Raw genomic sequence first — 25,540 nt, 5'->3', positions numbered from 1 at the left:
GCTAAAAATAAATGCAATTGCAATAGAATAAATATTGGTTTAGTTTTAGGGTCAAGATGGCATAAGTGAGGTAAAATAAAGAGTAGACATTGAAAGTAAAACAGGAGAAAGTATGTGGTGTTCTGGATACTGGTGTTGTTAAATTATTGTTTATTATAAATGTTACTGTAATTATTTTATAATTATATAATACATTTGAGTGAGAGAGGAAGCAATTGATTTAAAATAAATTCGGATTTCTTTTCTTATTTGAAGAAAAGTGCAAAATAAACTTTTGTCTTTTTCAATGCCTTTATTGGACAATGCATTTAATATAGGAGTTGTCATGTTGCAGCTGTGCAGGACATTGGTGGAATACTGCGTGCAATTCTGGTTACCCTGCTATAGGAAGGATGTTGTGAAACTTAAAAGTGTTCAGAAAAGATTTACAAGGAAGTTGCCAGGGCTGGAGGCTGAATAGGCTGGGGCTATAATCCCTGGAGCATCAGAGCCAAGTAAACTACACAAGTGTGGTGAATATTGCTCAGTGATAGCAAGGAATTTAGATAGCTGCTCCAGGAGACAAACAAACCTGGAACACCACAGGTGTACTAACATAAATATGATCATGTATAATACTGATGTTTGTGGGATATATTTAATTATCTCCAAAGTTACAGCACAAACTTACAATTAGCCAAGAGACAGAGCTATCTGTGAGCAGATACAACCAGAACTATGCAAAGCATGGTCACTCAGGTATGAGAGAGATAAAGACAGCAACTTTTATATGAAAAGAAATGTACACTTGCCAAATATCCAACAAGTACTAAAGGAAATAAAGCAAAAAGCACAACTGACATCACAAACCACTTAACAGGAAGAATCTAATTTCTAAAATCAACACTGAGTCGAATATGATTCCTCCCATTCAATTCAGACGTTTTTAAAGCATCACTTTGTTTTTATTTTGGATTTCTAGCATTCACAGTATTGTTTTTTTAAAAGCATGTTTGCTACCATTTCTATTTATTAAAACATTAGAATTGTTCAAAATCAGCCTAAACTTCAAAAGTTATTTAGACATCAATATCAGTTTTTACAATACTGAAATACATTTCTATTTGTAGGATCTTCTCAAACTTGTTTCCCAGTGCACAAGAGGACCTTAGGGCTCAGTGGTAGTGCCCCTACCTCTGTGCCAGAAGGTCTAGGTCCAAGTTCTACCTGTCCTGGAGTGTGCCATAACATAGCTAAATCAAGTTGATTACAAATAATCACAAGAACTGACATTTCCAATTGGCTTACGGAGTAGCTATGTTCAACTCTCATCACCAAAACAAAAACAAGTTGATCTATGTAATTTATACAATAGGCATACTTCAATTCAATAGACATATTAATAGGACAATCTGTTTCCACATGGAATTGGGTTTCTCCTTTGGGATATTAAAACAGCATTGATAATCAAAAGAAATTATAGTTTATGGGACCATTAAGGAATTACCAAAACTCTATATTAACTGTATAACTGGGAAGAAACAAGTATTTGCAATTTTAAATCAATGAACAAATCAAATCTAATGTAGCCTTCATCTTGGGAACAAAGATAGTAGCCCATTTTTCTAGATCGGGTGATGAGTGTCTCAAAGTTGGATCAACAAACTGAAATTCTATCAAAGGAATGGATTATCAGACAATTGCTGTCATGCTAATTAATGATTTCCAAACACATCTCAAGGAAGGTCTGACAAATCCAGATTAGGTTAGTTAGATCAGGGGCTGTGAAATTCAAAAGAACCTGGCTGACACAGATGTATGAAGGATTTTATCACCCACATATTAAAAGGTTACCATACATTAGATTTTCTTAGTTAGTCGTGTGCTGCCAGATTCTCAACTGTTCTCTTCTGGTTCTAGAGACCTCTTATTCAACAGGACTGCAGCAATATTCTTTAGAAGCTGTCAGCAAGATGATCAGTGTCATGGGGTTTACCAAGATGGATTTGTAGACCCTGAACCCAGTACACATTAAATTCATTTTGTTATTTACATGCCCCTTAGGTGAAAAGGATTATGATTCCAAACAAAGAGGTCTGCTTGCAAATTTTTAGGAAACCGCTTTTCACTGATTAAGAAACCATCGCACATCAGAGCATGAGATGAAGGATCTCACACATCCAGAGTTGAAAGACCAGTCACACTCATCCTCAGCACAGGGCCAGGAAATCATGATTCCTTTGACACAGGATCTCCAGGTGTCCATGGTGCTGACAAAATACAACTGTTTTCAGATTATGTGGTTGCAATTCACTGCAGTTAAGTTCCAGAAAAGCCCACACAGTTGGGCCTGAATAGCAGGTTCAGCAAAATAACCTTAGAAAAACAAATGACCATGCCCATCATTACCAATGAAATTGCACTAAGTAATGCAATATCAGTCTCAAGCCTGTAATGTGTTAAAGCAGTACTAAAGTGCCTGGTCACTTTATTGTTGAAGCTGTAAAGAAACCCATATGTGTCACAATTTTGCAAGGAATCATACAACTGAGTTGAGGAGTTAACGTTGACAGAGGCACATGATCCCTTTGCAAATTCTCTCAAAGACATGGCATACAAGTTTGATTAACTCTGTAAAACCAAATAACACTGAATAGATATTTTATTGAAAGATGTTAATTTGATTTACATTAAGTACAAATTAACAGAGTACAATTCATTTATGGACTTGAATATCAGATTCATCTATCTTGCTAGTGTACAAGTACGTTGCCCCAAACAAGTTATAACGTACATCTGACAATGGACAAATTAACATCCTTTTAGTTGTTTGTTGTTTAAAATCGTGCACAATCAACCTCTGAAGAGGAGCTCGAGGAGAAAGTACTACTAAAATTTTGGGCTCCTTTGCTTATGGTCATCACAAAGATGTCATATGCTGTCTGCAGTCTAGAGCACTTCCTTTTATATTTAAAGTTGGGGAAGGAGAGTTCTGAAGGTCATATTAGCACAACCTTGGAGCCAATCAGGTTTAGCTGGAATTAAATTCCACTGGTGGATATTCTGCAGGCTTTGCCAGTAAAACTTTTTGAGCAGAACTGAAAAATTACAAAAATCTTTTCAGGTCAAATAGGAAGGCAGGCGAAAGAGGACTTCACACAAGCATGGCAGGATGACAGTCACAGTGACTGCAGATGGGTTACAATGGATGCATACAGATGACGCAAGACAGATGTACCATAACAGAAGATTGCTAGCAGGGAGTAGTTAGAATCAGTAGCATACCGTGTGTTCAGGAACTGAGTGAACAATGTAATCTGCTAAAACTGGCAAGGTGTTAAGCAGGACAGAGGGAGCACATCAAATTAGTCTTCTCCTGTGGCCAAAATGAAAAACACACCAAAATCCATCTGTGCCTTCTCTACGTCATCAACTCACCGAACAATAGACGACTCATCAAAGCCAATATTTTACTGACGATGGAGACAGTTGTTTTTGATAAAAAAACCATCAAATATGGTTTGTGTAAAGACAATTAGATTAAACCAAAATAAAAAGAGTTATTACCGGGGAAATTTAACTTTTCTTGGTTTCTCTTGAAGATGTTAACTCAAACTACGGCACGGTTCCTTGGGTGCAGTCCATTCCTAAAACTCATCTGAACGACAACCTTTATATGAGGTCAACAACATACTAGCAAAGTAATTCAATCTGATGGTAACGCCAGGCTTAAAAAACAAACTACAGCAGCGCTCAGCCCTATCCTATCCTTGCCCAAGAACTACACAAGCCTACATTACATGTGGGACTGTTAGACTAAACAGTTGGTCCCATCATATTTTTCAACAGTTCTGAGGAAGTGTCACTAGGCCCGAAACATTAACTCTGGTTTTGTCTTTAGATGCTGCTAGACCTGCTGAGCTTTTCCAGCAACTTTGGTTTTTGTTCCTGTTCCTGAATTACAGCATCCACAATTCTTTCGGTTAATATTTTTCATCATCCTGGCTCAAGAATACTGAACAAAATATATTGTCCTGTTTTCCCAATTAGCTCTCACTCTTCCTAAAATGTGACAGGTCTCAATCAAGCCCATTAAGGAGAAAGAAAAATCATACCACAGAAATTACCCATTTTGACACTTGATGTTCACTAATTAGAGTCTTGAGTTTAATATGCTGAAGCAGCCTTATTCTTTCAGTATCAGCAGAATTTTGCTTTTATTTAAGGCTTCGTTAAAAACCTTGTGTAAGTTTCAAATCACAAATAAAAGGTTACCTATTCTACATTTGCACTAATTGGGGTGACAACTGCACAGATTCTCCTAATGTAACGGACAGATTAGCATTTGTCATCATTTTTGGTCAATGTGCAAAGTGTTCATACAGCTGTCATTTTACAGTTGGCAAAGTGCAGAGCAGGGTAGATACACAGTCATGTTGGGTTGGAAGCTGCAGAAAAGGGCCTTTGCTGGTTTTCATTTAATGGAAACGATGGAGAATCTAACTGAAACCTATAAATGCAATGTACTTTATAGAATGTTATTTTGTGTAAAGTACACTCTCATTTATACTATGAAGTTTTATAATGTGTAAGCTTTAATTATACTGAATATTAAATGGTCTTTTATTTCTATTTTATTTCTGCTGATATCCTTGGGATCACTGGTGTCACATTAGAAGATAGTTTGGGTAGCATTGAAAAATTTATCCATCCAGCAACCGAGCCATACAGACCAGTCATAGAATCCCTACAGTGTGGAAAGAGGCTACTTGGCCCATTGAGTCAACACCAACCCTCCAAAGAGCATTTCACGCAGACCAAGTCCCCTGCCCTATCCTGGTAGCTATCACGGCTAATCCAGCTAGATTACACGTCTTTGGACTGTGGGAGGAAACTGGAGCACCTGGTGGAAACCTATGCAGATTTGGGGAGTACGTGCAAACTCCAAAGTCAGTCACCTGAGGCTGGAATTGAACCTGGCACTGTGAGACAGCAGTGCTCACCACTGTGCCACCATGACCCCAGTCAGGACTAAGAATTAATTCTTGGTCAATGCAAATAGTTAATCTCCACTGAAATACAGTAAAGACAACAATCTCTGAACTAAGGAAAATAACTGTGAAGTTCCTGGAGTCTTGCAGCCTGCTAACACTTGACAATTATCACACGTGAAAAATGATCACAAGGGCTAGTTACATTGGAAGGGTGATTTACACAGTGGGACAACAGCCCAGGGAGCAATGGGAGAAATAAATGTTGGAGAATATGATTTCAGGAGAATTTAATAAAACAGACAGGTTGGTTGTTATGTATTTATTTCTTTAAATCCAATCCATTTAACTGTACTGTTGCCTTCTTCCAAAATGAAGATCGAACAATCAGCTTCATGAAACAGTTTGTCCTGCCGACATAAAAAAGACAACGGTAAGTAATAAGTTCAAACCTAGGTGGAAAGAATAAATGCAAATCTTACGCAAAGCATCAAGAATTATGTTATCCATAGTTGAAATGAAAAATGCAACCAAACTTGTTTTTTAGTTGAATGCTTGTACTTGTCAAACTTAAGGATCAGTCCTGTAAAGTTAACCATTTTCTACTCAAGCTACCTATAACTATATCAAACACTCCTGGGAGAGCGGACACATTGAGACAATGTGATATATCCCCCAGACAAAGTCCCTTAAATCTGGATAACACTGAACTTGTGTATTTGTAGTTGAACAGCAAGACTGACGTCCAATACTTGGATGATGTTAATAGTCGTTCATTGGAATGGCTGAAAGTGATATTGTCAGAAGCTGCTCCTCCCTATTCACAGCCTTGATGATAGCATTGACTAATTAAAAACAGCAATTAAGATATTCACAATATACCTTAAACACTTCCTAAAATAACAAATTCACAGAGTATTGGTTTTGCCTTTAAAAACAGGTTTTTGCACATTCCAAAATGAAAAAAGAACCCACTGGATCAACAGTAGTCAGAAAATTTAAAATAAACAAAACAAATACCTTTATAACTCAAGATTTATATTAATATCCCAATCTTACTTGCCCAAGGATTCCCTATGAGTCGATTACTCAATGTCTAAACATTATACAGATATCAGAATGCACTTGATATAAAATAATTTAAGCCAAATGTAATTATGCTCTGAAGAGTCATTGGACTCAAAAGTTTAACTCTGTTTTCCCTCCACAGATGCTGCCAGACATGCTGAGTTTCTCCAGCAACCTGTTTTTGTATCAGATTTCCATCATCCGCAGTTCTTTAGATTTTTACATAATCATATTAAGTTAGTCAGATATTTCCTGTAGTCATCAATTCTGAAAGACCTGGAAACCACCAGCAGTTTCGAAGACGATTCAAGAAATCAGTTTTATCGCAAACAGACATTCCCATACCTGAATTACCAAGGGTCAGTTATAAAGAAGTGACATTCATTCATTTCCGATTGAAAGCGTAACCTATTTGTGGGATGTCACTTTGAAAAATACATATATTATATTTAAACTGCTTCCCTCAGTTTGCTGAGAAGTGTCATTTCTAAATGTTAGTCTGACAGCTCCAATATGCACGCAAAATTACACAAAGACAAGAATTAAGTCAATGCAATTTATTTGATGACATGGCAACAAAATAAATTATACAATATCATAATCTGGTAATTAAGCAGCATATTAGAAAATACTGCACATTGGGTAAAATACTTTAGAAGGTGCACACCTAGGTAAGGGAGAGGAATAAAGAGATCTCAGAGTATAAGTACAGCCATCACGAAATTGCACTACGGGATAGCAAGGTCATAAAACAAATTTAAACTGAGCACTTTCAGAGGAATAGAACTGAATAGTAAAGATGTTATACTGAATCTGCACCTAACCTTTGGTTAGGCCACATGTTGAGTATTGCATGACATTCTGGGTAACTTTATAAAGCTTTATAATAAGGATTAAAACCACTGGAGATGATGCAATAACAATTTACAACAATAATACCAGAAACATGTGGACATATACAACAGTGAAGTCTCAACAAGAGGGTTTCTCTTCTCTTAGCAGCTGAAATATGACCTAGACACAGACAGATTCTGATACAGTGGATGCAGAGAGAATGTTGTAGAGCAAAGCATGACTACAGGTCATTGTGGTAAGATAGTTACCAAGGAACCCAATAAGGAATGCAGAAGAGACTCTAACCCAGATTGATGAGAATGCAGAACTCACTACCATGGGAGTGGTTGAAGTAAACAGAAGTATTGCACTTAAGGGGAAGTTGGATAAGCATGAGGAAGGAGGAAATAGAGCACTGTTGTAATAGTTTCAGAAGAAAGATGGGAAGAGACTCTGAATGAGCACGAGCACAGGAGCAGACGAGTTAGGCCAAATGACCGGTTTTCTTGCTGTATAATCCAGTGTAATCCTATGCAGAGTAGTTTAGCAACTACTTCAAGAAAGCAGCAAATGGCAATACATTAACCAGAAAAGGTGTTTATTTCAAAAACCTGAGCAATTGCTCAGTGGTTAGCACTGCTACCTCATAGCACCAGGGATGCAGGTTTGATTCCACCCTGGGGAGACCAACTGTGTGGAGTTTGCACATTCTTGCCATATCTGCGTGGGTTTCCTCTGGATGCTCCCGTTTCCTCCCAAAGTCCTAAACCTGCAGCTTAGGTAGACTGGCCACGTTAAATTGCCTATAGTATCCAGGAATGTACAGGCTAGGTGGGTTGGCCATAGGAAATGAAGGTTTATTGGGACAGGGTTGGGGATGGGTTTGGGTGGAATGCTCTGAGCGTTGGTGTGGACTCAACGGGCCAAATGGCCTGCTTCCATGCTGTAGGGATTCTATGCTGTGTCTGCCCACACTCTGACTGAGAGTCGGTTTTAATGTGAAGTCTTTGGGTATTTAGCTACATAAGGTGGAGAAAAACATTTCCTGTAATTTAGTGCATCACAAACACACACATTAGGGGGAGAATTAGACCATTCAGCCCTTCAAGCATTCTCTGCCATTCGATTAGATCATGTCTAATCTGTTTGCGTTCCACAAACTGGACTATCCACAATCACAAAATAAAACAAAGAACTGTGGATGCTAAAGATCTGAAACAAAAACAGAAATTGCTAGAGAAACCCAGTGAGTCTAGAAGCATCTTTGAAGAGAACGCAAGGTGAACATTTCAAGGGCAGTGACCCTTCTTCAGGTATCACTCGAGGGAACCTCCTCTGAATTGGATCCAATAGATTTACATCCTTCCTTAAATAAAGAGACTGAAACACATTATACTTCTATCTGCCAATTCTTTGCGCACACTTCAATTGTCTATATCAGTCTGCATCCTTATTATGGCATATTCAGAGCATACCTCCCTATCTTTATATCATCTGCAAATTTTGCTATTATGCCTTCAACTTCCTCGCCCAAATCATTGATACAAATAGTAATTAGTTGAGCATCTAGCACAGACCCTTGCAGGACCCCCTTTTCATTCATGTATACTTTGTTTTCTGTCAGCCAGCCAATCCTCTAGTGGTCTGCAACAAGTCATATTTGAATTCTGAAACAGAAGTGTTACAATTCTACAGCTACATGGAGACAGAAAGCATACATACAAACTGATACACTGCATTGCAGTAATGATCAAATCTTGTTGCATGGGAGCTTTAGACTTTCATAATAGAATACATAATGACTAATAACTATTCAAACAGTATACAGCATTGCTCAAAAGGCAAATGGATTAGGATTTAATAAAAAGATACAAGGGGCAAGGAAGCGATTTCATTAAATAGCTCCAGCAAAACAACCATAAGCACAGGTCAAAGAACTTCAATCTGTGCTGTTATTTCTGTGATCCAATGGAAGACAACTGCATTAACACAAACATTCCATCATATTTTGCTACCAAAGAACACAATCAGCTAAAATCAGTGAATTTTGACTTCTAAATGCTGTGTAGACCCAAGTACACAAGTCTCAAGGTAACAACTGTTATATTGCTAAACTAAATTATTAAGCTAAAGTTTTACTTTCTGAATTTTATTTTAAAACTGCTTTCACGTAGACATGTCTGATTTTTATTTTCTGAATTTAGTGTTTCTATTCTAATATCCAATAACTGTCATACAAGTTACACATTTGAAAAAGACGTATATTCATTACATTTGATTATTTTTCATTAAATCTGACATATAAACTCTTGTCCTTATAATTGAAAGCTGTTCTGTCAGTTCAGGAATCATAGCTAGTAATCAAATCGTATGCTGTAAAAGACCTGAAATTGTTAAGGTTACAGAAGGTATCAGTGTGAAAAGCTGCATAAGGATCGTCAACATTAGCAACAAAAATTCTTCATTATACTGACACTCATCTGCTGATGCTGCAAAAAAAAAAAAAAAAAAAAAAAAAATCAGTGTTACTTGCCTACAGTTCATACAGCCAACAGCAGAAATTGACATTGCAGCTGTACCTACGAGTTCAGTATGTTACATCTTATACCACGAGCTACCTACTAAGTAATGCTGAGTCAATGTGGATTTTAGTTGGTTTGATATAATAGAAGTGTTAAAATGTGAATCTTTGCATACAGTTTTTTGTATAGGAAATTCAGAAGTCCATTTATCTTTCCAGGAATTAATCAGTTGCTACAGTGATTGCAATACTATTTTAACCAAAGAATATCTTGCTTCAATACAAGCCCCAACTTGAAAGGCTTCCTACTATCTTCAGAGAAAGCACTGGCGGACCACTAACTTCGAGTTGTGAAACATGTAGGTGATAGTTAAGCAGGAAAAGGAAAGAGACAGACACCAGTGGATTCATCCTCAATATTTATATACATAGAAATTTAGTAAAGATCTTGCTTCTGTTGGTACAGGATACATGACACCTTTCAGTTAATGCCACTTAATTCCAGCTGTGCAGAGATTTTTAACAAAACGATCCAATCAAAAATCTGTACAGCAGATCTGAACCAGTAACAGATTGAGATATATTGCTCAAATCAAAAATCTCTTACCCAATAGTCAAGTTACTCCAGTGCTTTTATTATTGCTTCATTAGTTTCTATGCTAATCAATGCCTCTGCCCGTTCCACCTCACCAGATGCAGATGATAGTTCAGCATTGGCTTTGTCTAGGTTAGCCTTTGCAGCCTGTAACAAAAATTCATAATGTTTAACTCAGGTGCAAAACAACTTGTACACCATTTCATTAAAAGTGGGATATAAATCTATTTAAATTTTGCCTTCTTAACAAAACAATGAAAACTGCTTTGTTCAGTCAGTTTTTGGAAAATACTTGCTACATTTATCACTAACCCAAAAATATGGTCTACAACTCACTTAGTTGGGATATCCAAAAGGAAGACATGTAATTCTCTGAAAATGTGATCAGAAGTACAAAATTGTAAGTAACAGGAAAAAGAATTACTTTGTGAAAAATCTGATCCTGAAAGAAACGGTCATATTGCATACATAGCTGTGCTTTTATGGGGGGAATCATTATTCAATCCAATTTAAAAATACAGTTGTCAGTTAGTGCCATTCCTATGCATAGAACCACAAACCCCACCACTACGGAAGTGAAAATGGACTTGACATTTGAGAAGTTTAACATTACGCTTACATTTTTCAACAGAAAAAAGTGATGACATTTCTTCAATAAAGTCATGATTCACTAGACTAACAGTTTTATGTATTTCACTACAAAACCTGTAATTGTAACAAAGAATATGATCCACAAATAGTGCTCATATCTTGGGCCCAGTTGAAAGTACATGAATTGTAAACGTGAGGTTGCAGATTTTGTATTTTTCTTAGTTAACAAATCAATGAAGCGAGAAGGTCAAATGCGCAGGACATGACTGAGTTTGAAGTTAATCATAAATTTGCCTGAATTCAGTCAGTTCTACCTTACTTGCCAAAAAGGAACTCAAAAATGTGATTAGTACTATACTGCTTGACATCTGCATACAAAGTAAAATATCATCCATGATAGCACTGACAAGTAGGGTATCATAACAGCACTACCGAATCCACATTGTCCTTTTAATGCTGAGATTTTATACTGCAAAGTAAAATTTTAACCAAAATGGGTAATGCTTATTTTCCAACTGATGGGCTTTTTGGATATGTCATCCAAATAATAGCCATTTGATCTTCAATGAGAGTAAAAGCATTGGCTAGGTGGTTACAAGAAACAACTAGTCTAATTGGGTTCAGTTTTTCCTACCTGTGAAGTGAGTCATAATTTGATATCTATGAAAACTATAGATGAGATTATAAACTTTTAGCACTACTCAGACAATTTGTACCCTCTGCATATGACGGACGGCACAGTGGCTAGCACTGCTGCCTCACAGCGCCAGGAACCGGGTTCGATCCCACCCTCGGGCGACTGTCTGTGTGGAGTTTCCACATTCCGCCAGTGTCTGCGTGGGTTTCCTCCAGGTTCTCCTGTTTCCTCCCACGGTCCGAAGATGTGCAGGCTAGGTGGATTGGCCATGCTAAGTTGCCTGTAATGTTCAGGGATGTGTAGATTAGGGGGATGGGTCTGGATGGGGTGCTCCGAGTTTAGTGCGGACTTGTTGGGCCGAAGGGCCTGTTTCCGCACTGTAGGGATTCTATGATCACCAGACACTGTAGCACAATCGGCAGCAATAAGCCAAATGACCAATCATTTGGCACATGTACACAAAATCACAATTGGGTGCTCTATAGCAAACTTCAAAATCTCTCTTCAATAACTGTCAGAATGAATACATATTAATATTAATAGGTGCTTCAAGGTCACCGAAAAGGTAATGTCACAACCTGCACTTTTGCTTTAAAAACAGTTATGTGGAAGACCATTTGGACTAGAAAGGTGCATAAAGTACCTGGGCCATTGCCATTTATAATCTCTATTAATGACTTGGACTTGGGGGCTATAGGACAGTTTCAAATTTGAAAATGATTGCAAACACATAGGAAGATGGTAATAGACTTCAAGAAGGCACACAGTGGGTCAACTGAATGGATGGACAGCCTGCAAGTGAAATTCAATGGGAAAAATAATGATGAATTTTGGCAAGAAAAGAGAAAATGCATGTTAAATTATATAATTTCAAAGGGGTGGGAGATCAAAGAGACTTGGAGTTGTTCGAGACAGAATAGGTCAACTTAACAGTTAAATCATATGTAAATGTAATAAAAAGTGAGGCAGAAAGTACAACAACCAGGAAGTTATGTTAAACTTGTATAAAAGACTAATTTGGCTCCAGTTGTACTATTGTGCTCAAACATGGGCACCATACTTTAGAAAGAACAAGATGACGAGAGAGGGTACAGAACCAACTTTCTAGAATAGTTCCAAGGTTGAGGGATTATGTGGTCATAACAGTAAAGTTGGTGTTGTTACACATTGAGAAGAGAAGGCCAAAAGATGTTTAAGAGGTATTTAAAATTATGAAAAGGTTCGAGTAAAAAAAAAGCTTTCAATGGTTAAAGATCAATATTGAAATGGCACATGTTTAAGGCTCATTGTTTAAAGAATCTGAGGCAAAAACCTTTTTGGTGCATAGATGATTAAGATTTGAAATACACTGCTGAAGAGGCTAGTGTATATGGATTCAATAATAGCCACCCAAAAGGGAAATGAATAAGCATTTGACGGATAAATTTAGGGATGGGGAGAGCAGCAAAATAACTGTTAGAGATGTAAAAATGAGCTTTTGGAATATTTCCAAACATTAAAAGCCTCATTTGGCACCCATCTTTGCAATTGTCTACGTACATTGTCTGAAAAAATAAACCAGTAAGCAGGCCTTACGGATTCTTTTGGAATTGGAAATCTTATTAAAACACAGGAGGCTTGCAACTAAAATGAACTTCAACCATTCCATACAACACAATGAAATGCTGCTTTAAAAGATTTGATTTGGGAGCAAATAGATCTTCCATGCTAAAAGATCAATAATTGCACAAATATGTCAATTGTGCTGAGGTTAACTAACTATACTTGTTCAGTGATGCTATTATCACAGGAAATCAAAATATGTATTTGCTCATATTAACACAGCCTTTAATGTAAAGCTTTTTTTTTTCACCACTTAAAGATTAATTTACTGGATACCTCAAACTAAATTATACAATAGATTATCGAGAAGAAAAGAAGGTTGGGCAAGTTTCACAAACTCAGGCCATAAATTACTCATCTGAGTAACATATTTCAGGGAAAGCTACCTTAAACCACAAATAAACACAGCATTGAGTAAAATTTGAAGAGAGAACTTGAGAGAAATGTATGGCTCAAACAGACCAACAAATGAGGCTCTGATATCTCATGAGCAGTGTTACAAATGCTGATTCTTCCCATAGTTAAGGAAGTAAAAATCTTGGTCAATAAAACTGGAGAACAATTTAAACATTAACATAATGGTTTCTATAACAACAAGAAACAAAGTTCTATCATCCCAATTCCCAATGAAAGTTAGGTACAGGAATATTTTATAAGACTTCTGGCTTATGAGAACACCTCCAAAACTATACGTTGTAATCTTCAAACCAAGTTAAATTCAATTGAAATAACTCTCCCAGCTAAATTGGGGGTGGAACATTAGACAATGCCAAAACAAAACTGCATGACTCACCAGGGTTTTAAAAAGTTCTGGTGTAAAATTGGACTGAAAGTTGCAAATAAAAACTATCAGTGCCTTCCTCTAAATATATTAAAAAGCAAAGTCACCATAGCCCTAGAGGACGATAAGGCTGTTCTCTCAAACTCACCACTAATTCTCTGTTCACTGGAGGGCTACCACACGTCAGGCAAAGGGCAAGGTTGAGAAAATGGGACCTTCATGGTGACATCAGCTGGTATAGGAATTAGACATATACTGTTGGCAAACCAGCTGACCAGCCAACTGAGCAGGTCATATGTCAGATCTGGGGAAAGTCAGGAATGTAACAGGTTTTAAGCAAGTGAAAGGAAAGGTGTTATGAAAGAGAACAAAAAGGAAAATCTGTGATGAGGTAGAAGATATTAATAAAAGTGTTCACGGTGTGAGGCAGTTGGCAGTGGTAATGAGAAATAAAGGAAATGATGCAAGACATATCCATTGAGAATCTTTGGAATCTTCTTGCCTAGAATGCTCTGAATATTTAGTGTAATCAACAGCGAGACCAACACAGATTTCAAGAACAAAGCAATCAGAGATAAGAGGACAGGACAGAAAAGTGGATTTACGTGTGATTTCAGCCATGGTATTATTATTGCTGTATTGAGTTGTGTAGGCAAGGCCCCCCAATTCATTACAGTTCCAGACAGGATAGTGTAGAATGTTACGCTTTAGGGAAGAAGGATGAACTAGTTTCCCTACGTTATTCACCCACCCTTTGGTTCGTTGCAACAGGGTTAATTTAAATTAAGAAGGGACCCTTCTTCCCAGACCCAAATGAACTTCTGCTCAAAAAGGAGATAATTTAACCAAGTTTTTTGAATTAATAATAAACTGTTTATTAACTACTATGCAAGGAGGACTAGCAATACAAGACACAGCAGAGTAAGAGGACAGCAGCCCAAAAAGTTAAAAAAATATAGATTGGTTTTTGAATTGTTAGCTAAAAGCAGATAGTTAAGTGTCATGTCCATTACCAGAAGTGTTAACATTGATATCTGAACAGTCAGTTTCATGAACTTTAGTTTTGCATATTGGTTGAGATTCTGTTCTGATTCCTTTCAAACTGATTGAATTATAGCATTTAGGGTGAGATAGTGCTTTTTTGCTTTCTGATTTCTCTTTCGTTTGGTTGCTAGTGAGATGAGTTCTGGCTTTCAGGGAGATGGGGCCATTATCTGCATCATGGTGACAAGCGGTATATTTCTTCAACTACGATCTCTGCAGTACCCATTCAGATGTCTTCCTGGGGCTTCCATTACTTATACTTAGAAATTCAGTCACCATAGGAAAGCTACAATCCCACAGAACAAAATAACTTAAGACAGTACCTGTGGCACAGTGGCAGTGTCCCTACGTCTGGGCCAGGAGATTTGAGTTCAAGTCCCGCATACTCCCAATGTGTGTCATAACATACCTGAACAGATTGACTAAAAATATCTAAAAGCACTTTTAGTAATAGGCAAAGCTGTCTCTATTAGCATAAAATGTCATAAGTTTGAAAGAAGCTTTGAGGTTGCTAAACAGCATGGATGAGCAGAACTTCCATTTAGGAACAAGCTGACAACTAGCAGCACAAGAGACAGGAGAGAAAGAAATGCCAACTAAACAAATCAAGTAGCTCATACACTGGGGAAAAACAAACTTGTACTTAAATCCACTTTATTACTTTTGTGAGAAATGCCTCAAATCAATAAACAAGTATGAGTTAGATAAGCACTAGTCAATGTCATTGCAAATTACAAATGACCAAATTGGTCATGGCAATTCTGAATCACACAACAAAAGCTCAAGATGTGAACAGGACATATATCGTAATATCAAACTGATTCAAATAACATTTTCAATTCTAATTAAAATACAAATTTGTACTTACTGTTATGTCTAATTCATCCAGAGACGCTGCTTCTTCAGCCAGGAGCTGAACTGACGAGTCTGCATTCACTGTCACAGAACCACTGCTCACTAGAAACCAGTAAACAACAAATTTCAATGGTGTAGAAACTCTAATCTGTTCTAATCTAAACCTGATGATTTCCAGTACATTTCACTTGACTTTCCTCTTTCAGCTCAGGATGTTTTCATATTTTTTGAGCCTAGTATGGCACATATTCTTAACCACATCACTGACAATTATTATTCCGAATAAAATACCTGTCATTTAGCACAGCACTTTAAGCTGCCAACAGCTTTCAGATGACAAACTAATACCATAAGGTTAGTTCAACCAGACTAGAATGGCACTGGTCCCTGAAATGTTAACGAATACTGAAGATGTGCAGATACCAGTGTTGGACTGGAGTGGGTAGTCAAGTCTCGCATCACAAGGTAACAGTCCAACAGGTACACTTAAAATCACAAGCTTTTGGAGCACTGCTCCTTTGTCAGATGAAGTCATATTTAGTCTTTTCAGCCTGTTGCTAAGTTCCTCATCTTGAAACTGCTCGACAACCTTTAAAAAGAATCAGATATCACTATCTTTTCAGCATTTGCAAACACAAAAACTTCAGTGAAAGAAATTAACTAAAGTTCTATTTATTTGGCAATTTCAGGTTAAATGAAAACTGGGCAGGAGTTAGGAAACAAAAGCAGAGAATTGTGGAAACTGAGAGAACCAAACCTGAAACGTTCACTCTGATTTTTCCTTCACAGATGCTGCCAGACTGCTGAGCTTTTCCAGCAACTTCTGTTTTTGTGCACAGAATTGTGGAGGTGGTCTTGGTGATAAATGGCACGGTACTAGCAATTCGTAGACAAGGGCTAATGCTAGGACACAGCAGCTGGTTGACTTTAATTTTAAATCATTCCGGAATTGAAAATTTATCTCAGTAATGGCAACCATGAAGCTATCATTAATTGTGATGAAAATCTATCTGGTGGCCCAACGTTCTTTAGTGAAGGAAATCTGTCATTCTTACCTCATCAGATTAAAACGTGACTGACTAACTCTGGTCTGAAATGACCTAGCACGACACTCAATGGAATGAGGGATGTGGTACAGATGCCTACCTTGCCAGTGACACCCACATCCCATAAAAGAATAAAGAAAATTACCATTTATTTCATAGACTGCTATTCTACTTTACCGCCACTAGATGTCTTCTATAAAAAGTATTGTAAAGCAGTGCTTCCCAGACACTTTCCCACTGTAACCCCATTTCGAGGCTTGAAAATTGCCATGACTACTAAGTGATGAGGGGAATTAGGAGGGAACTGAGAGCAGGGACTGGGGTATTTAAGGGAGAGACAAAGCCCGAGAGCTCGTGGAGAGAGGTAACTTCTAAGCGCAGATGGTAGAGTAGGAGCACATCTGTTATAATCAGTCAGAGCTTCACGGCAGCTGTTGCTGTGTCAGAGCTTGTAACCCCCAAAATTACAGCTCGTCACCCTACTTTGGGAAGGCCTGGTATAAACAGAAAACCATTCTCTGGTTAACTGAAGACAACAGTGCATAATATGGTGATTTAACTGCTCAAATCAAAAAATATCATAAATGTTTGGAAGCATGAAATGGAAACATCAGATTGGACAAGCTTGGGGAAATAAACCTTATTACAAAAAAAAAGTTTCCTGCTACAATAATGAACTTCAGAAAATAACAATAGCTAAAGGCGATAATTTAAAATCATAGAAATGACCTATCTTAAAGGTCTCACATTAAGAAAAAAAAAGATGTTTTATTGTACACTTAATGGTCTGCAACAAGACTTAGTTGAATTCTGAAACAGAAGTGTTACAATTCTACAGCTACATGGAGACAGAAAGCATACATACACTGCATTGCAGTAATGATCAAATCCTGTTGCATGGGAGCTTTAGACATTCATAATAGAATACATAATAACCAATAACTATTCAAACAGTACACAGCATTGCTCAAAAGGCAAATGGATTAGGATTTGATAAAAAGATACAAGGGGCAAGGAAGCGATTTCATTAAATAGCTCCAGCAAAGCAACCATAAGCACAGGTCAAAGAACTTCAATCTGTGCTGTTATTTCTGTGGTCCAATGGAAGACAATTGCATTAACACAATCTTTCCATCATATTTTGCTACCAAAGAACACAATCAGCTAAAATCAGTGAATTTTGACTTCTAAATGTTGTGTAGATCCAAGTACACAAGTTTAAGGTAACAACTGTTATATTGCTCAGCTAAATTATTAAGCTAAAGTTTTACTTTCAGAATTTTATTTTAAAACTGCTTTCACATAGTCATGCCTGATTTTTATTTTCTGAATTTAGTATTTCTATTCCAACATCCAATAACTGTCATACTTGTTACAATTTGAAAAAGATGTATCTTCATTACATTTGATTCTTTTTCATTAAAACTGAGATATAAACACTTGTCTTTATAATTGAAAGCTTTTGTGTCAGTTCAGGAGTCATAACTAGTAATCAAATTGCATGCTGTACAAGAACTGGCATTGTTAAGTTTATAGAAGGTGTCAGTGTGAAAAGCTGCACAAGGATCAATATTAGCAACAAAGATCCTTCATCATACTGATGCTCATCTGCTGCAAAAATATCAGCGTTAATTGCCTACAGTTTATTACAGCCAACAACAGAAACTGACAATGCAGTTGTACTTAAAAAGTTCTCAATTATGAAATTTCATTTTTGAATTACCCTACTGTATGTACTGGAATTGACATACCAAAATACTTTGTCTGTGCACCTTCTTCATCATATACTGTTACAACTCCAGGTTTTAGTACTTGTAACGTGGGTACATGGGCAGGGAGAATACCAAAGCTTCCAGTCAGTGTTGGAACATCAACTTGTTTCACGTTGGCTTCATTATAAAACACCTAAGAATAAACAAAATAGCCATGAACACTGCTGCACATGTCTCAATGCACCTCATTTACTGGAATCATATTCATTTTTTAAAAATGAACTGAAACATACACTTTTCATAAGGCACAAACGCTATAAAGGTTGTATATTCTATCTTTAGTCTATTCTAAGGTAATTTCTGGTGAAGTATAGAAATGCTAATGTTGAACAATTACCTGAAATGTAGAAACAATTTTTGAGAAATAGAGGTAACAGTTAATCATGCCATTGGCTAATTTTCCCCAATACCATTATGCACGGCTATCACAAAGACAAGATCAAGATTGAGTCAGTCATGATGCCTCTAGACATCAAATGGTCCGCAGACAGTCAGCAAGTTCAGATATGAAAAATGATCACTTGTGCAGGTACAAGAATACAACCAATACACTGAATCAATCTGTACTGTTGTGAAAATATATTTAATGGTTTTAGAGATGGAAGTTCATCAACAAAAAAAGCAGGATCAAAAAACATGTAGACTTGCACAGCTGATAAACTGAAGTCACACTGCCAACACTGCTTGCAAAGAACTGAAGTGCAGGGAAATGATTCTTGGCAGTTAAAGCTAGATGATAGTGAAAACATTGAGTAAACTTTGAAGGCTGTAAAACCCAGTTACTTCATCAGATCAAAGAAGAAATTAGTAATCGGATAACTAAAGGTTAATTCATGATACCTCACAGCAGGCTACGCTGTCATGACAATGGATGGAGCTTAATAAGGTTCCCTAATTTCATTTGTGTTTTTACTGGGAAACATTAGTTGGAATTTGAAGCGGAGTTCTCAAGCTAATAACAAACAAAAAAAAAAGCACAGGTGCTGCTCGCAGACACCAAGCAGTAGGGCAGGAAAAACACAGGAGAAATATTTGAGATCAGTCTCAAGAGTCCTGGGGAATCACTGGAGAGAGTGAAGCCATAAATAGTCAGGCAGTTTGAGCTGTATCAGGTTTTTAAAAAGTCCCATTGCATGGTCTTTGAAAGTAAAGTATTGAAAACCCTTGAAAAGGAGGCAGTTTGAATAAGATTTGGTGGCCCACGGTCTCTCTGATACCTGGGTAGGATCTGTCTTGAGTGCATCGACCAATTAAACTTTAGCCTGTGTAGTGATCAATCACCACAAATGGGTCTAGGCCCGAAACGTCAGCCTCTCTGCTCCTCTGATGCTGCTTGGCCTGCTGTGTTCGTCCAGCCCTGCACCTTGTTGTCTCGGATTCTCCAGCATCTGCAGTTCCTACTATCTCTCACCACAAATACCTGCCCATTTATCTCCTACTTCCTCAGCATCCAGCACTCCAGACATACCTTCCAGGTGAAGCAGCGATTTACCTGTACTTCATTTAATTTGATCTACCATATTTGCTCTTCAAAATATGGTCTCCTCTATATTAGGTAGGCAAAACACAGGCTGGGTGACCATTCTGCAGAACATCCAAGTTCTGTCCACAAAAATGACCACTAGCTTCCAGTTGCCACTTCAACACACCGTGCTCCCAAGTCAACATTTCTGTCACAGGCCTGGGGTAGTGCTCCAGCGAGCCTCAGCACAAGCTCAAAGAACAACATTTCATTTCCCCTTGGGGACCCTGCAGCCTCTAGGACTCAACACCGAGTTCAATAGCTTTAAAGCCCCAGTTCCATCTTGCATGTTTTTTTTTAAAACCCAACTTACACCTGGTTGGGTTATGACATGAGTTGCTTTCAGCACAATGGCCCATTCTCATCTACTCCTAGGTCCATTATCACATTATTTGTAGAGATAACAGTGTGGAGCCGAAGGAACACAGCAGGCCAGGCAGCATCAGAGGAGCAGGAAATTTGACGTTTCGGGTCAGAACCCTTCTGCGTTATCTGACTCCAGCATCTGAAGTTCTTATTAACTCTGATCACACTGTGTTGCATTTAGCATAGCTCACCCATTTTCTCACTCCTTAGCTCTTAGTATCAGTTATTCGCCATTTTTCTGTCCTGGTCTGCTATTCACAATCTTCTTGTTTACCTACCCCTTTCATATCTCCCTCTGAGCGCCGACTCTACCTTTCTTCTCATCTCTCCCTTTGTTCCACAACCCCCTCCAAATTTTGGCTTCAGCATAAATACGTTTTCTTAGCTACTAATAGTTCTGATCAACATTCACCACACTCTAAACGTTAACTCTGCCTTCTTACCACAGATGCCAAGAGACCTGCTGAGTTTCTGTTTTTCTTCTAAGTGATCGACCATAATTCTCATGCACCTGATTTTAATCATGAATATTAAATCTGCATGTATATTGTATATCAGCTTGTTTTTCTAACATTGTGTAGTAAAGTTTGGTTTGTTTGTTCAAAACCTGGGATCTTGTGGCTATATTTTCTTAAAAGCATTGAGTCTCAAACGTTTAACTTTTTATTATTTAAAGTAAACGTTGGTCTGTAGCCAGATCACAACATACATCTACAGTCTTGTCCAGGATTAAAACAATATCCCAAAGGAATTCAATTTAGGAGACACTAAAAAAGGCACAATGCTAAGGTTCCTTGGAACAAGAACTCCATAAACAGAGGGCTCTATTTTGGTTGAGGAAGATATTTAGACATTTATACTCTCCCAGAACTTAGAAGTTTCTCAAATACCTGGAGTAATTAAATTAATAAATCCCATGTTTGGAGTCATAGCTCGCACAGAGGACAATGGATGCGGTTGTTGGGCGCTAATTATCTCAGTTCCAAAATACTGCTGCATGAATACCCCAAGTTAGTATCCTAGGACCAAAAAGACCCAAATACTTCAATGAACATGCCATCATTTGGTCAGAAGCAGGGGTCTTCAGTGATAGCTTCAAAGTTGCTTTACATTCACAATTCCTCAGAAAATGAAGCAGTCCTTGCCCGCAAACAGCAAAAGCTGCAGAACTCCGAGTCACGAATTGATAATTAAATTCTGAACCAGACAAGTGCAGAGCAGAAACCACTCCAACAAGAGAGAATATAACACTCCCAGTATCATTCCATTACCATCACAAATCCCCCACCAGTAACAGCCTAGGACTCAAACTGACCAGATACCTAATGAGTCATATAAATAATATAGACTGGGTACGGGGTAGGGTATTGGTGGAGATGGCAGCACAATTAGGTCCTTGCTATCATGAGTGAGGGCATAAGTAAATATCTTCAAAACATTTAATAGCGTTATCTTTGCCATCATATTCAGTTTCTATATTCAGCTGATTGTCCTCTGCCTATTCCAGCAAATGCTAACATATTACTCCACAATTCCAGCATTCCTAAGGAACTGTTCTCCATAACACCTGATTCACCTTTCAATCTAGTACAGTATATCATTTTCATTGCTCAGGATACAGTCTCCTTGATATCCAGGAGACCAAATTCAGTGGTTGATCATTACACAGAACTCCTCATTCAGACTGCAGCCTAACCCTGAGGTTTTAGTCGTCTGTTATTTTAATTCTGTCCTTGGCCTCAAAACGAAACATGAGAAACTGCAGCTCATCTTTGCAATTGGGCACTTTACTATATTACTCAGCATGGACTCCAACAATTTCTGCACCCATTTTTTTCAGACAGTTGTTAATAATATTGCTATTCATATTTAAATTGCTTCAAGACTCATGTTCTGCTTTACTGTTTCTTATCTTATGATTAAGATCGCCATTTAATTTGTCTCATCTTGTACCATATCATAGAACTCAAAAGCAAAATATTGCAGATTTGAAAATCTGAAATAACAGGAGACAGTGCCTGTGAAGAGACAAAATTAACGCTTCAAGTCCAATAGGATTCATCTTCAGGATCCTCAACGAAGAGATCAAATGCAGCTAAAAGGCCTGATGGAGGCATCTAAGTTGAAGGAGATAACTAGTGACAGGTGAAAGGAACTGTGAGATGGGGGCAGGGCTCCAGTCCAAAGAAATGGGGATGAAGATGACAGAAGGCAAGTTCAGCAGCACGTCATGCCCAAAGTTCATGGGGTGTCAAGGGATAAAGCTAACTCTTTTACCCAGCACAGATTGCTCAAAGAAGGGAAGATCAGAGGGTATAGTGAATACATAGCAAGAAGTGGGATTAGATGAAAATATGGAATCAGGAAGTGCTGATCTAGAAGGATGTCAGTATCCTTGTACTCCATAAGCTTGCATTTCATAACGTGAGAAAGGAAGACAATACGAGATAAAGAATGAAATGAATTGGGGACCAGAATAGCTTCGAGACAGTGCAAGGTAGTGCTGATAGAGAGAGGTTGAGAGTATACATGCACTTGTCATGGACAGTGGACCTCAGGATGTGACAGCAGCTGTCTGAAGAGCGTTGTATGTCTTAGAGATATCTGTGATCTTCATCAGGTTTGAAACATGACGGATGGAATTTCACTTAGAAACTGTGTGGAGTAAGTCAGAGCTAGAGACAGTTACCGAGGAAGGAGATGATAACATGCAACTGGATTTTGGCAAGGACTAGGAGGGAAATAGAAAACAATGTTGGTGAACACGCAGAAAGATTAAAACAGAAATCGGAAAGAACAGCAAAACTTCTGCAAGGTTGATATTTCTGGAAGAGAGGTGGCAGTGAGATAAATAAAAAGCAAATTGCCATGGATACTGTAAATCTGGAACAAGCATAGGAAGCGCTGGAGACAAAGTCAGCATGGTCTGACATCATCTGTGGAGAAAGTTAATGTTTCAATTCTAATCTGCAGAAGTCACATCAGACTTGAAACTTTGTTTTTCTCTCTCCACAGATGCTCCCATACAGATGTGGAAAGAGCAGAACTTTGAAGCAGAGTTAATGAACTTTCCCAGTTCCAAGTAAGAGAAGAAAATGGCACCAACAGTTATTAATGCACTGGGACAAAAGGTTACAGAAAGGACCTGCCCTGGACTGAAACAAAAAGTGCTGGAAAAATCAGGTACACCAAGACAAGAAAAACAGAGATCACCTCTTGAACACTGAAGTTGATGGGTGGAAGATAACAATATTGGAAACATTACTATGGGTCTGGGAAGGAGGGGAAGTGGTAAAAGCAGGTGTGAAAATAGAATGTAAAATGTCAAAGATTCCATCAGTCACAGACAGGAATTTCAGTTGGGGGAGACAGGCAGCATATCAGACACAACGGTAATGGAGTGGCTACATCAGATACAACAGGGACATGAAGTCATGGAGTTGGACAGCGTGGACACACCTTTCAGTCCAACTTGTCCATGCTGACCAGATATTCTAAATAAATCTAGCCCCATTTGCCAGCATTCGGCCTATACACTTCTAAACCCTTCCTATTCATATATCCACCCAGATGTCTTTTAAATGTTGTAATTGTTCCAGCCTCCACCGCTTCCTCTGGAAGGTCATTCCATACACACACTACCCTCTGTATGGAAAAAGTTGCTTCTTAGGTTCCTTTTATATCGTTCCCCCTCACCGTAAACCTTTGCCTTCGAGTTCTGGACTCCCCTACGCTGAGGGAAGGTCCTTGTCAATCTCCCCTATCCATGCCCCTTGTGATTTCCTAAACCTCTCACTCCAGGGAAAATAACCCCAGCTTATTCCGCCTCTCCCTATAGCTCAAACTCTCCAACCCTGGCAACATCTTTGTAAATCCCCTCTGCACCCTTTCAAGTTTGAATACCATTTTTCCAATAGCAAGGAGATCAGAATGGACGATACCAGAACTAACAGACTCTCTTTTCTCAGGGACAGAAGGTCGAGGAGATGTGACCTGATAAAAGTTTCAGGGTGGTTTCGGTCATGTTTACCCGAACTGAGCTCCTGCTGTTGGAAATAGGACAGGCAGCAGTGGATTACAGTTTGCTCACTTCTCCAAGAAGGGAAACCTCCGTAATACGGTGATAACAGAAATTTGGTCACAACGATAGGTAGAAATAAAAGCGAAGCTCATGCTGGACCTAAATGATCCACATTCGCTCCCTGACACGGGCTGCCTGGAGTCCCGGAGCTGGGAATGGCGGCGCTAGGCCCAGGCCTTGGCCTTACCTCGGTGGGGGAGGCAAATGTAAAAGTCATCTTGGTGGCTGACGATGGCGCCGCTTCGGCATAGCACCTGATGAGTAACCCCTGCCGGAGCAAGTGCAGCCTGTCAGGACGGACGATGGAGCGGAGAGCGGCGGTGAACATGGTGCAAGTCGAGGCCTCTCCCTGAGTAACCGACCCGCAGCTCGACAAGGACACGCCAATACCCAGCCTGCCCCGCGGTACCGTGCATACGCGGAGACTCTTCCGGCACAGCGCTGCATGCTGGTCCTTGTAGTCCCTTCACTCTCCCAACACGGGAAAGAATTATAACCACGAGTGCGCAAACATGCCATGCTGACCACTCCAGGAAGGCTTTGGCTCCAAGTGCACCCCATGAGTGATCATAGAATTGTTACAGCATAGAAGGAGGACGTTGTGTCTGTGTTGGCTCTCTGCAAGAAGAACTGTGCTCACCCAGAGCCACCCTGCTAATTTGCTCCTTATCCATCCCTCTTTTGACAGCCCGTATTTAATCTGCTTCCACCACCCCTTCAGACAGCGAAGAATTCCAGCTTTTAATCACTTGCTACTGCATCATGCACCGCCTTAGTCCATGACTTTAAATCAATGGCCCTCTGACCAATGGAAACACCCCTTGTGTGTAGGTTAGCTCATTTGGCTGGACAGCTGGTTCACAATGTAAAGTGATATAAGCAGCACAGGTTTAACTCCTACACTGACTCAGGTTACCCTGAAGGACTCTCCTTTCCAACCTCTCCCCTTGCCTGAAGGGTGATAACCCTCAGGTTAAACTACCAGCAGTTGTCTCTCAAATGAAAGAGCAGCCCATTGGTCTGGTATGGCTATTGCAATTTTACCTATCTACCCCAACTAACTCCCTCATGATGCAACATAAGTTTATCAAATTTCCCCAAAATACTACCACAATTTCTCCAATATGTCAATATCATCATTGAAGTACTTCATCTCTGAAACGACCCTCACAAATATTTTCTGTCACTTCTTTCATACACAGTTAGAGGCTAGTAGGAACTGCAGATGCTGAGATAACAAGGTGTAGAGCTAGAT

The 25,540-nt window shown here is 38.7% G+C and overlaps 1 protein-coding gene across 1 annotated transcript; it reads right to left on the bottom strand.

The window, feature by feature from the left end:
- Window positions 1-5,277: 5,277 nt before the first annotated feature.
- atp5f1d (ATP synthase F1 subunit delta) lies at window positions 5,278-24,716 on the bottom strand. Its single transcript, XM_020517627.2, has 5 exons — window positions 24,473-24,716; window positions 18,296-18,449; window positions 15,512-15,600; window positions 10,001-10,135; window positions 5,278-5,380 (listed from the first exon to the last, which is right to left on the bottom strand). The coding sequence occupies exons 1-4, from the start codon at window positions 24,611-24,613 to the stop codon at window positions 10,013-10,015; spliced, it is 507 nt and encodes a 168-aa protein (XP_020373216.1). The 5' UTR covers window positions 24,614-24,716; the 3' UTR covers window positions 5,278-5,380; window positions 10,001-10,012.
- Between the last annotated feature and the right edge of the window lie 824 nt (window positions 24,717-25,540).

The sequence above is a fragment of the Rhincodon typus genome, chromosome 29 (assembly GCF_021869965.1).
Source record: "Rhincodon typus isolate 14 chromosome 29, sRhiTyp1.1, whole genome shotgun sequence".
Lineage (NCBI taxonomy): Eukaryota > Metazoa > Chordata > Chondrichthyes > Orectolobiformes > Rhincodontidae > Rhincodon > Rhincodon typus.
The sequence above is the reverse complement of the archived record's forward strand: the minus strand, read 5'-3'. Positions and strand labels throughout refer to the sequence as shown.